Source organism: Bubalus kerabau, chromosome 1 (genome assembly GCF_029407905.1).
Source record: "Bubalus kerabau isolate K-KA32 ecotype Philippines breed swamp buffalo chromosome 1, PCC_UOA_SB_1v2, whole genome shotgun sequence".
In the NCBI taxonomy this organism is placed as follows: domain Eukaryota; kingdom Metazoa; phylum Chordata; class Mammalia; order Artiodactyla; family Bovidae; genus Bubalus; species Bubalus kerabau.
The window spans coordinates 131519172-131531982 of NC_073624.1; the positions used below are offsets into that span (position 1 = coordinate 131519172).

Sequence of the window (12811 nt, forward strand, 5' to 3'; positions counted from 1 at the left end):
CAGCTGGTAAAGAATCTGCCTGCAATGCAGGAGACCCCAGTTCAATCCCTGGGTCAGGAAGATCCCCTGGAGAAGGGATAGGCTACACACTCTCAGTATTCATGCGCTTCCCTGGTGGCTCAGCTGGTAAAGAATCCGCCTGCAATGCAGGAGACCCAGGTTCCATCCATGGGTTCAGAAGATCCCCAGGAGGAGGGAATAACAACCTACTCCAGTATTCTTGCCTGGAGAATTCCCATGGACAGAGGAGCTGGTGGGCTACAGTCTATGGGATCACAGAAGAGTCAGACACGACTGAGCACCTAAGCGCAGCACAGCATGCATGTCAATTCTTAAAAACAAGTGAGATGTTTCTCATGAGAATCAGTTCAGAAGGTCAATGTGGCATAAACTGCACAGCAGTGAGCAGCAAGAGCCAATTAAGCTATAGTCAGAATCCTGGCTCTTTAGCTATAAAAGTTATTTAACTTCTTAAGCTTTAGTTTCCTTAAGTAGAAATGGGTGTAATAATACTTCTCATAGAGTTGTTGTAAAAATTAAACAAGATAATGTGTATAAAGGTCCTGGTTTGGTACCAGGCAAACAGCAGGCAATCAAGCAACTAACAACAACAAATTTGCTTTCAAAGGGGAAGCCGCACATTAATATTGGTTACTAAGTCTGGGATATAAAGCTGAAGGACTACCATGCTGAAAAGAATCAGAACCCTTATTTATGCCAATAAATTCTACAAGCAGCAAACATTTATCACTTAGTCTAAAGAGGGGAAATAACATTTCTTTTTTTCTTTTACTTTTTGGCTGCACCACACAGCAAATGGGATCTTCCTTGACCAAGGACTGAACCCACAACCCCCGCAATGGAAGTCTGGAGTCCTAACCAATGGACTGCCAGGGAAGTTCCTGAAACATTTCTAGTTTGAAAAAAAAAAAAAAACCAAGTGACAAGTCATTATTTTTACTGTCATATTTATGACTCATTTTCTATTGTCATTTAATGGGCAAGATTACATTTGAAAAATCTGTCCTCAGAAAAAGATAGAAAGATATTTTGTCCTTTTTATCATCAGCAGTTTCAAAGCTTGTAAGCTACAAGCCTATACATAGCTCTGATTAGGGATCCCATTTCATCTTTCTCCAGTGGTGAAAACTCATCCAAAATGTTTCCAAAAATAAATCACTGAAGGCCGGAGAGTGTTACTACATTAAACACAATGTTTTTATATCCCATAGGATCTAGTTATTCAAAAGACAACAAAACTATGTTATTTCTTCAAGGGACAATGATTTAAATGCTTATGTAAAATTAGCAATGACAACCCACTCCCTCCTCCTCCTTTATCAGAGAAATACTGGTAGTAAGTACATTTTATGGACAGCAGTGAGGCAAATGCAGTCATCCACACATAACTGACTGACCGTAGAGCTGACATGCTGCCGCAGTATCAGTAAGAAGCTATTCAAATCCTTGGGCCTCAGCTTCCTCATCAGAGAAGACTGACACCAAAAAGTCTTCCGATGCTCTATTTCATCTGTTTCAAAATGTCTTCTCAAAAGATTAAAAAGCTTTAAAAGATTAGAGGAAAATTTAAATGTATCCCAAATGCCTCAGTTATTGACATCATGAGAAAACAAAGCTGCTGCACAAAAATTTCAACATAACTGAAACATCTCTTTAAATGCCAAACGCCACTACCTTATTTTGGATCAGTAATCAAAATAGATCTTTTATAGATGGATTACATGAGACATAATTCAACCTTTTCTTGATCACAAAATCTCCTTAAAATTGTTCTCTGATCTCTCTTTCTCAACATTAATTCTAGCCGAAGCATCAACTCAGTTTCTTATCTTTCACTTGGACCTATAAGGGTATCCTAATGGTTTCACCCAGACCTCTTGAGATTTTTCTAAAAATAAATAAACAGACACGAAGATAACCATGTGGTACGTGAAAATCTCACGGATTACTGCTGTAAAGTACTTTTTGATCTTATTTCACCTCTCTCTGCCACTGCCAATCCTCTCTGCTTCTAATCCATGTCTAAGTTGCTTCTATTGAACTGTGTAACTTCACATACATTTCTCTTTTTCTTGCGGAAGAGAAGTACATGACAGATTTTTGCCTTTAGAGAACTTCTACTTCCAGGAAAACAGTTTTCTAAAGACTCAAACGAAAAACTCTGTTAGAACTAATAAATTCAGTAAGATTACAGGATATATAATATACGAAAGTCAACTGTATTTCTATACAATATCAAACTATCAGAAAGAGAAATTAAGAAAACAATCCCAATTTTAATTGTATCAAAAAGAATAAAATACCTAGGAATAAACTTAACCAAGGTGGCAAAAGATCTGTACACTGAAAAGTATAAGATATTGATGAAATCAACTGCAAAACATAAAAACAAAAGATATCCCATGCTAATGGATCAGAAGCATTAATATTGTTAAGATGTCCATACTAGCTAAAGCAATCAACAGATTCAGTGCAATCTCTATTAAAATTTCAAGGACATTTTTCACAGAAACAGAAAAAAAAATCCTAAAATTTGTATGGAACCACAAAGACCTTGAATAGCCAAAGCAATCTAGGGAAAGAAGAACAAAGCTGGAAACACCATACTGCCTGGTTTCAAACCATATTATAAAGCTACGGTAATCAGTACAGTACTGGCATTAAAACAGACGCACAGATCAATGGAACATAATCGAGAGCCCAGAAATAAACCCACACATATATGGTCCATTCAATTACAACAAAGGAGCCAAGAATACACAACAAGGAAAGGACAGTCTCTTAAACAAATGATATGGGAAAACTGGACAGCCACATGCAAAGGAATGAAACGGAACCACTAACTGACCACTATACCCAAAAATCAACTCAAAATGGATTAAAAACTTGAATGTAGGACCATAAAAGTCCTATAAGAAAACACAGGCAAGTAAGCTCCTTGATGGTGGTCTTTGCAATAATTTTTTTAGATATGACACTAAAAGCAAAGACAACAAAAACCAAAATAAACGAGACTACCTCATCCTAAAAAGCTCCTGCACGGCAAAGGACACCATCAACAAAAAGTGAACAGGCAACCAACTGAACAGAAGATACTTACAAATCATATCTGATTAATATGCAAAACACATCACGAACTCATACAACTCAATAGCAAAACCCCACAGAATCCTAGTTAAAACTGGGCAGAGGATCTGAATAGACATTTCTCCAAAGAAGACATACAGCCTGCTGTCAGCTATGTGAACGGTGCTCAAAATCACTCATCATCAGGGAAATGCCAATCAAAACCACAATGAAATCTTACCACACCTCCTGGCATGGCTATTATCAAAAAGGTAAGAAATAATAAATGTTGGAGAGGATGTAGGGAAGAGGGAACTCTCGTGCACTGTTGGTGGGAATGTAAGTTGATGCAGCCACTATGAAAAACAGCGTGGTGGTTCCTCAAAAAATTAAAGACAGAACTCCCATTCGATCCAGCAAAACCACTTCTGGACATTTATCTGAAGGAAATGAAAACTTCCACTAGAAAAGACAAGAATGGAGATGATAGGCATGATAGTGAACATGGGGATGCTCACTGCAGCATTGTTTTCTATAGTCAAGATACAGAAGCAACCTAAGTGTCCACTGATAGGTGAATGAAGAAAATGTATTCTTTACACACAATGGAATGTTACTCAGCCACAAAAAAGAAGGAAATCTTGCCATTTGCAGCAACACTCAAGACCCTGCGGGCATTATGCTAAGTGAAGCAAGTCAGACAAAGACAGACTAATAAAACAAAACACCAAATTCATAGAGAACAGATTGGTGTTCACCAGAGGATGGGGGTAGGCAAAACGGTAAAAGGTACAAACTTCCAGTTATAAAATAAGTAAGTTCCGGGGCTGTAAATACAGCACGATGACAACAGTTAATAATACTGTATTGTAGAGAGTTGCCTGGTGGCCTAGTGGTTAGGAGTCCAGGCTTTCACTGCTGGGGCCTTGGGGTCAATCCCTGGTCAGAAAACAGATTCCACAAGCAGGGCCAAAAAAAGCAAAACAAAACTGCATTGTATTTAAATGTTGCTAAACAGAGTAGGTCTTCAAAGTTCTCATCACAGGAAAAAGAAAACTGTGATTATGCGTGGTGACAGATGTTAACTAAATATATTATGGTTAGCTATATATATTTCAGGATATATACATGTATCAAATCATTCAGCTGCACAACTGAACTGAGGCTTGTTAGTCAATTATACCCCAATTTAAAGAAAAGCCTGTGGTTTCTTCTACCACATACCACCAATGTAGATCAGCGCAACGCATCTGTGAATACTGTGTTACACAGTATAAAACTCCAAGGAGACAGCTGCCTGGTGGCCTCGGGGTAAGGATTCAGCGCTTTAACTGCGGTCGCCCAGGTTTGACATCTAGTCAGGAAACCAGTATCCCGGCAGGCTGCATGGCGCAACCAAGATTAAACACACACACAAACCCCTCCAAGTGGATGCTGTGTAAGAACGCAGCCCAACTTCCCAGTCCCCTTCTGCATTTTTCATCACCTCTGCTCAGTGTTCCAAGCATAGGGCAGCTTGTTCAATTCTCATGTCTGAAAACTGGGGGCAAAAAAACACAACCCAACCCAACTAAAAAGTAAACATGGGCAAAAAAAGATAATTCACAGAAAAAGAAATGTAAAGAGCCAACAAATCTGCGAAAAACAGTTCAACGTCACTGGAAGCCAAGTTTGAATGACAGCAATGACACGAGTTTTCTCTTACATCCAAACTGACAAATATCTTCTTAAATGACAATGCCCTAATGATGGATATTTTGATACAGGCAGTTGTTACCAGGAAAAGGCTACTCTCCTATGCTGCTGACAGGAATGTACTCCGGTATAGTATTCTGCAGGAAATTTCCCCATGACACATCAAATACCTCAGAATTCTGTAACTTTTGTCCTTAGCTAAAAATACATTTTAAAGAAATAACCGGTGATGCATTAAAAGACCTCTATTCATCACAGAGTCGTTTCTTAATAATGAAAAACTGCAAACTACATGAATACAATGAACAAGGCACTAGTTAAATAAATTATGGTGTATGCATATGCCAGGATACTACACAGCCACCGACATTATGCTTTAAACAAATCATTAAACATTGTTCTACATCTTATGAAAAGAAGCAGGTTATGAGATCTATGTACATAGAGTGTGTTAGTCACAGCTGTGTCCAGCTCTCTGTGACTCCCTGACTGTAGCCCGCCAGGCTCCTCTGTCCATGGAATGCTCCAGGCAAGAATACTGGAGTGGGAATTTCCTTCCTACTGGAGCCACTTCCTTCTCCAGGGGGTCTTCCTGACCCAGGAATCAAACCCAAGGCCCCTGCACTGAAGGCAAAGTCTTTACCACCTTAGCCACCAGGGAAGCCCTATGTACTATATGATTCTATTTACATAAAGCACATAAAGCCGGCAAATCTCTGCATTAAAGATTAGGATCCTGTTACCACTCCTGGCCATGGGAGCACAAAGGAAGCTTCTAAGGTGTTGGCAGTTTTCCTGTCTTTAATTTGGGTGCTGATTAACTGGGTGTATTCAGTTTGTATTAGAAATGGACACAGAACAACGAACTGGTTACAGTCTGGGAAAAGAGTACGTCAAGGCTGTATATTATCACCCTGTTTACTTATATGCAGAGTACATCATGCAAAATGCTGGGCTGGATGAAGCACAAGCTGGAATCAAGATTGGCAGGAGAAATATCAATAACCTCAGATATGCAGATGACACCACCCTTATGGCAGAAAGTGAAGAGGAACTAAAAAGCCTCTTGATGAAAGTGAAAGAGGAGAGTGAAAAAGTTGGCTTAAGCTCAGCATTCAGAAAATGAAGATCATGGCATCTGGTCCCATCACTTCATGACAAATAGATGGGGAAACAGTGAAAACAGCGGCTGACTTTATTTTTCTGGGCTCCAAAATCAATGCAGATGGTGACTGCAGTCATGAAATTAAAAGACACTTGCTCCTTGGAAGAAAAGCTATGACAAACCTAGAAAGCATAATAAAAAGCAGAGACATTACTTTGTCGACAAAGGCTCATCTAGTAAAGTTATGGTTTTTCCAGTAGTCATGTATGGATGTCAGAGCTGGACCATAAAGAAGGCTGAGCACTGAAGAACTGATGCTTTTGAACTGTGGTGTTGGAGAAGACTCTTGAGGCTCTCTTGCAGATCTGCAAGATCAAACCAGCGCATCCTAAAGGAAATCACTCCTGAATATTCACTGGAAGGACTGATGATGCAGCGCCAATACATCAGCCACCTGATGCAAAGAGCCGACTCACTGGAAAAGACCTTGGTGCTGGGAAAGATTGAAGGCAGGAGAAGGGACAACAGAGGACGAGATGGCTGGATGATATCACCAACTCGAAGGACCTGAGTTTGAGCAAGCTCCAGGAGATGGTGAAGGACAGGGAAGCCTGACATGCTGCAGTCCATGAGGTTGCAAAGTCAGACACAACTGAGCAACTGAACAACAAACTGAGTTTGTGAAATTACATCAAGTTTACATTTATGTGCACTTTTCTGAATATACATATCAAAAATCTTTTAATACTAAATAATTCCCCAAACATGTTTTATGTATGTACATTCAAAAACTGCCCAGTATTGATCATTTTCTTTCTTTTTTTTTTTAACTAATTTCAAATTTTTCTATAAGAAGCTTGTTTTACTTAAGTAAAAAATTTAAATCATGGAATGTGAATGGATGGTATATGAATGACAAATCCATTCATACTTTGCCAGTTTTATCCTCTTGATCCATTCCTTTAAATTACTGAGCACTTCCTACATTCACTGCTTTAGATGGCAAACATATAGCAATAAACAAATCTTCATAATGTCAAGAATCATTAAAACTACACACAAGCTCCCCAAAAGCAATGATCATTTCTCTTCTTTAGTATGTAGTACACCCTGAGAGTCTGGCAATCTGCTAGCCTCTGCACTGAAAGTTGACATTCAAAATTTTATTAAAGACCAGTGGAGGTAGAATTCAGAACTGAGTGTTCAAAATAAGCTCACAGATCCTTAAAACTGAGACTGAAATTTCCACTCTTATGTGATTGCTCTCAGATGACATCAACCACAGATAGGCAGAAACCTAGAAAATGAAGAAAACATGTAAGTTCACCACAGATCTGCTGATTAGAACAATCATTATACACACCAGCAGCACGTTCTCACCAATTTCAGATGCCAATAAAAAACATCTCACTAGCATGGGCATTAGCCTCCATCAAACCACCATTCCTCTCTAACATTCACGAAGTGTTCACCATGAATCAGGCACTGTTCTGGGTGTTTTATTAACAGAATCTTCACAATAACCCTATGAGGTTATCATCTTATAAATAAGGAAACAACAGAAGTGCTGAGACAAGTTTAGCATTTAGGGATCATTTCAGATGAACCAGCCCTCGGCGAAACTGCTAAGCAAGCTCAATTTGTCTTTGACCTTCTACTTGCCCCATGTCAGTTTCCATTTAACAAACTATGAATACCTTGAGAGCTGAAACTAAAAACCCAGTGCTCTAAGGATTTGTTGAATGGCTATGCTTCTTTCCTGTCTTGGTTTCCTTCTTCCCAAATATCCTAGAGAGAAAAGACTTCTTTTGTCACATCATTTTTCTAAGTTAACTGCTAAATTAATTCCTGCTAAGGCACAACCCAAAAGCAGTAAGTTAAAACTGAGGAATCCTGTATTGTTACTCTCCAGCTCAAATGGCTGTCTATGCCTCCACGGTCCTCTCCTCACCCTAGGTGTGTGGGATTTCACAATAGAAGAGCTGCTTGCTCTTCATCAGCTGTTCTCTCTGACCAGGTTTCACCTGTTCAAGGTCATTAAAACAGCGTGCCCGTGTGCTAAGTCGCTTCAGTCGGGTCTGACTCTTTGCGGCCCTATGGACTGCAGCCCGCCAGGCTCCACAGATTCCCCAGGCAAGAACACTGGAGTGGGTTGTCGTCCTCTCCTCCAGGGAACCTTCCCGACCCAGGGATCAAACCCGCGCTGCTTAAGTCTACTGCATAGGCAGGCGGGTTTTTTACCACCAGCACCACCTAGAAAGCCCCACCTTAGAACAGCACCAAGCACTAACCCACCTGACTCGGTGCACTCAGGCTCCTGCCCAACTGCGGCCTCAAACGACCTCCCCTGATCGCTCTACGTAACACAGCAGCACACCATTCTCTGTCCTCTTACGCTGCTTTATTTTTGCCACCACACTCATCACTCTCCCCTATGACATTTAATAATTACTTTCCTATGTTCTGTCTTCCCTTCAAAATTGTAAACTGCATGAGGGCAGGGACATTATCTTGATTACTGCTTAAATTCCACACCTACAACAGGAGTTGGCAGTGAAGCAGCTCTCAAATATCTGCAGAGTCAGCTGCAAGTTAGAGAGCCTTTTTTAATATTCAGGGGAGATATACCTCCCTTTTGAAAAATACTGCCATGACTTAATGAAACTGAAGACAAAGAGGCAGAAAAAAGAACTAAAACGAAACTTAAAATGTAAATACCAGGGATGAATACTAACAAACTTTTGGGTTTTCTCTCTCACTTTAGGCTTAAGGGATAAGGGCTGAAATGTAAAAATGCTCAAATGTTTTAGTTTGAACTGGTGACAACACAATGAGAAAAGGATTTGTGGGAAATTTTAGCAATTGAGATGCTTCTTTTGTTTTCAGTTTCAAAAGTACCAGAAGTGCAAAAGGAACAGTTAGGACTCTCCAAGGTTTCACTTAGATTAAAATACTCTATTTACCATTTGACTGGATGTACAATATCCATTTAAAGTCAAAGTTAACTTACACACTAGTACTGAACTCCTCACTGAGAGCTGTGAGACCCTTTCCAAGGTCTCCTTCCTAATTTCCTTAACCTAGCCTGGTCTCACAAGACGGCAGATAAGGCACCATCAAAACTAATGGAGGGGGGAAACTTAACTCTGAAAAAGAAAAAAGTTGTTTACAAAGTTACTTTTAATACTTCGAGGTGAGCCCACAGGAATTTAAAAAAAAAAATAGGAAGGGGGAACTCCCTCACCCCCAAGAGTGGTCCAGGGAAGACTGGCTACTTGAGTGGAAGGTACCACAAAAGAGACCCAGTGCAAACTCAGGGCAAAGGGCTGCCATTGGGGCTGGGAGCTGGGAGCACTATGAGAAAATGCGAGCACGGTGGGACTAGCTCCAGGAACAAAGACAAGCATCAAGAGGGTTGGATGTGAAGCCGTAAAACTTACAGAACTGGAGCAAATAATTTTTAACACCAAAGACCCCAAATAGCCAAAACAATCTTAAGAACGAAGAACAGAGCTGGAGGAATTAGGCTCCCTGACTTCAGACTACACTACAAAGCTACAATCATCAAAATAGTATGGTAGTGGGACAAAAACAGACACACACATCAGTGGGAACAGAGAGCCCAGAAATAAACACACACGCTTATGGTCCATTAATCTATGACAAAGGAGGCAAGATGAGACAATGGGAAAAAAATCTCTTCAGTAAGTGGTGCTGGGAAAAATCGCACAGCTACATGTAAAAGAACCAAATTAGAACATTCTCTAACATCATAAACAAAAATAAACTCAGAATGGATTTAAGACCCAATATAAGATTCAGTTCAGTTCAGTCGCTCAATCGTGTGTGTGACTCTTTGTACCCCACGGGCTGCAGCACGCCAGGCTTCCCTGTCCATCACCAACTCCCCGAGCTTACTCAAACTCATGTCCATCGAGTTGGAGATGCCATCCAACCATCTCATCCTCTGTCATCCCCTTTTCCTCCCACCCTTAATCTTTCCCAGCATCAGGGTCTTTTCAAATGAGTCAGTTCTTCCTAGCAGGTGGCCAAAGTATTGGAGTTTCAGCTTCAACATCAGTCCTTCCAATGAAATTCAGGACTGATTTCCTTTAGGATTAACTGGTTGGATCTCCTTGCAGTCCAAGGGATCTCAAGAGACTTCTCCAACACCACAGTATATAATCTTACATATAATTTAATGTAAGATTAGATACTATAAAACTCTTTGAGGAAAAAACAGGAAGAACACTCTTTGCCATAAATCACAGCAATGTTTTTGGACCCATCTCCTAAAGGAAATAAAAGCAGAAATAAACAAATGGGATCTAGTTAAACTTAAAAGCTTTTGCATACCAAAGGAAACCACTGACAGAAACAAAAAGCCAATCTACCAAATAGGAGAAAATATTTACAAATGTTGTGACCAATGAGTGATTGACATTCAACATATATAAACAGCTCATATAATTCACCATCAAAAAACAACCCAATTAAAAGATGGGCAGAAGAACTGGAGACACTTTTCCAAAGAGGAAATGCAGATGGCCAATAGGCACATGAAAAGATGCTCAACATCCCTAAATCATTGCTGCTGCTGCTGCTAAGTCGCTTCAGTCGTGCCCAACTCTGCACGACCCCATAAACGGCAGCCCACCAGGCTCCCCCGTCCCTGGGATTCTCCAGGCAAGAACACTGTCCCTAATCATTAGGGAACTGCAAATCAAAATCACAATGAGATATCACTCCACACTTGTCAGAATGGCTATCATCTAAAAGAAAACAGGGTTTTTGCTTGTTTATGGACCCTAAAAGATATTTAGGTCATAAATATCCTAAGTACACTCTAAAAGTAAATTCCAGTAGAGCTCACTCATCAAACCAAAAAAACAACTTGTAAAATACAAACACAATGAATCTTACAGAGCATTATATATATATATATATACACACACACACACATCTATATATATAGTGCTCTCTCTCTCTATATATATATAGCACTCTTTCCTCAGGTCCATTTACAAAAGTCTAAAAAAATAAAACAAAACCAAAATCCTAACCTGTTAAGTTAAATGTCCTGAAATGCTGCACTTTCATTAAATCATTTAAATAGGATCTTAATTCTATTCAGGTCACACAAATAGTCTTTTCAAAGAGCTTGTAGCTTGTCTAAGAGAAAAGGATTTTAAGAGAGTGTTACCAGAATAAAGAACTCCAATTATAACAATGAGACTGCTTTGAGGATTGCCAAATTAGTTTCTATACTTTCTACTTCTAAGTTAAGGCACAGAGCCATCTCAGGATTGCAAATATTCAATTCTAATCCTTAAAAATACTGCACAAGCAAACAACTGTCTTGGGGAAAAGTGGTAAGAAAAAAATTCCCAATGGAGTTAAAAACCAAAACGACTATTATCTCATCTTTACAACAGCCTTCCAGGCTTCTTTAAATAATATGTCCTAGGGCAAGCCCTTAAAAAAGAAGACAAGAAAAAAAAGAAACCTTAAGTCTTAGGAGCGGTGGAATTCATTAACAGCAAATCCACTGTGCTGTGGGCAAAGCATTCTATTTATCAGGCTGTGAAGCGAACATGAACAAAGGTTTTCCCACGAAAGAATAACTTTTAGAGCAAACGGTTAACATAGGTAAAGAACTCGGTACTTTCGTGTATGTTTCATTAGCAGGCTTTGCAAAGGAAACTCCCAGGAGCAACTCCACTCGGAGCCATTCCCTACTTCATGCCTAAATTTGTTCAACAGACTTACATCAGAGTTTTCAAAAAATACAAAGTACAGTACCTTCTTAAAGCAAACTTATTCCTTAAAAGCAAAACCCAGCCACCTTTTAAAACACGCACAAACTTGATCCCTGGCCCGAAGACCTCAAAGTCTTGACCGAGTAAGACCAACAACTTGGGCAGGAAAAAAGCAACCTGGTAGCCCTGCGCTGGGCTGAGCAGCTGCCGCTCAGGGCAGAAGGACCCACGGGGCTTTGCTCCCGGCCAGGCCTGGGGACAGCCGGAGGACCTGCGGTCGCGTGCACCAGCCTTGTGGCCATTGAGAAACGCGGGGAGGTGGGAAGCGCCCTCAAGTTTGCCCGATGTTAACGCCCCGCGGATAAAGAGGGTTATTTGTTTCATCTGCGGAACTTCGCGTCGGGCCGCCCTCCCCCCAGTCCGGGACCCGCGGAGGAGGCCGCCAGGAGTCTCGGAGCCGGCCTCCCCGCCTCGGGGCCGCCCGGCCCGGCCCCAGGTCCTCACCTGCCGGGCCAGCCCCCGAGGCGCGGGAGGGCGGCGGGGAGCGCAGCCGCAGCCAGAGGTGCAGCGCGGCCCCGAGCACACACGGGCACAGCAGCACCAGCCAGTTTCGCATTGGCCGCCCCCGCCGGCTCCACCTCGCGCCCCCGCCGCGCGCAGGGCTCTCCCGCGTCCCGGTGGAGAGAGAGGGGACTTGCAAGTCGGGAGGCCCAGGGGCAGCGGCCAACTCCCTCACGACCACTCCGGGGACACCCGCCCTCGCGCCCGCTGCCGTCTAGGTTCCTCTCGGCTCCAGGGCCCGCGACTCACGTTCCTCCGACCGCGGGCGGTGGAGGATCAGCCGGCCGGAGCCCCGCCCACTTCGCTGGGCCTTCCCCCAGCCCCGCCCACCTTTTCTCTCTCTTGCCCCGCCCCCTTCTCTCGCATCCCCTCCCGCTCCCACCAGGTAGCCGGGAGTTGAAGTCCCGCCCTGGGCTCAAGCAAGGAGTAGACCAATCATCCCGGGGCTGAGAAACCATATTTCCCATAATCCCAAGAACTCGCTTCCGTCACTCGGCGGTCGCAAAGGCGAAGCGCGAGGCCCTACATTGAGCATGCGCAACCTTCCTCGAGGCCTACTGCCCCCTGATGGCCAAGCCGAGGTAGTGCCGGGCCACCCAGGACT

The 12811-nt window shown here is 42.0% G+C and overlaps 1 protein-coding gene across 3 annotated transcripts in view; it reads right to left on the bottom strand.

The window, feature by feature from the left end:
* Positions 1 to 12450, bottom strand: part of B3GALNT2 (beta-1,3-N-acetylgalactosaminyltransferase 2) — a 66253-nt gene extending 53803 nt beyond the window's left edge. Inside the window, exon 1 of one of the 3 annotated variants that reach the window (XM_055588725.1) lies at positions 12151 to 12450. In XM_055588725.1, the coding sequence (XP_055444700.1) occupies positions 12151 to 12262 (112 nt within the window). In that variant the 5' untranslated portion in view covers positions 12263 to 12450. Of the gene's footprint in view, positions 1 to 1365; positions 1557 to 10950; positions 11584 to 12150 lie in introns of those variants that run through there. The other 2 variants (XM_055588741.1, XM_055588733.1) reach the window with 2 other exon arrangements.
* Positions 12451 to 12811: the final 361 nt, after the last annotated feature.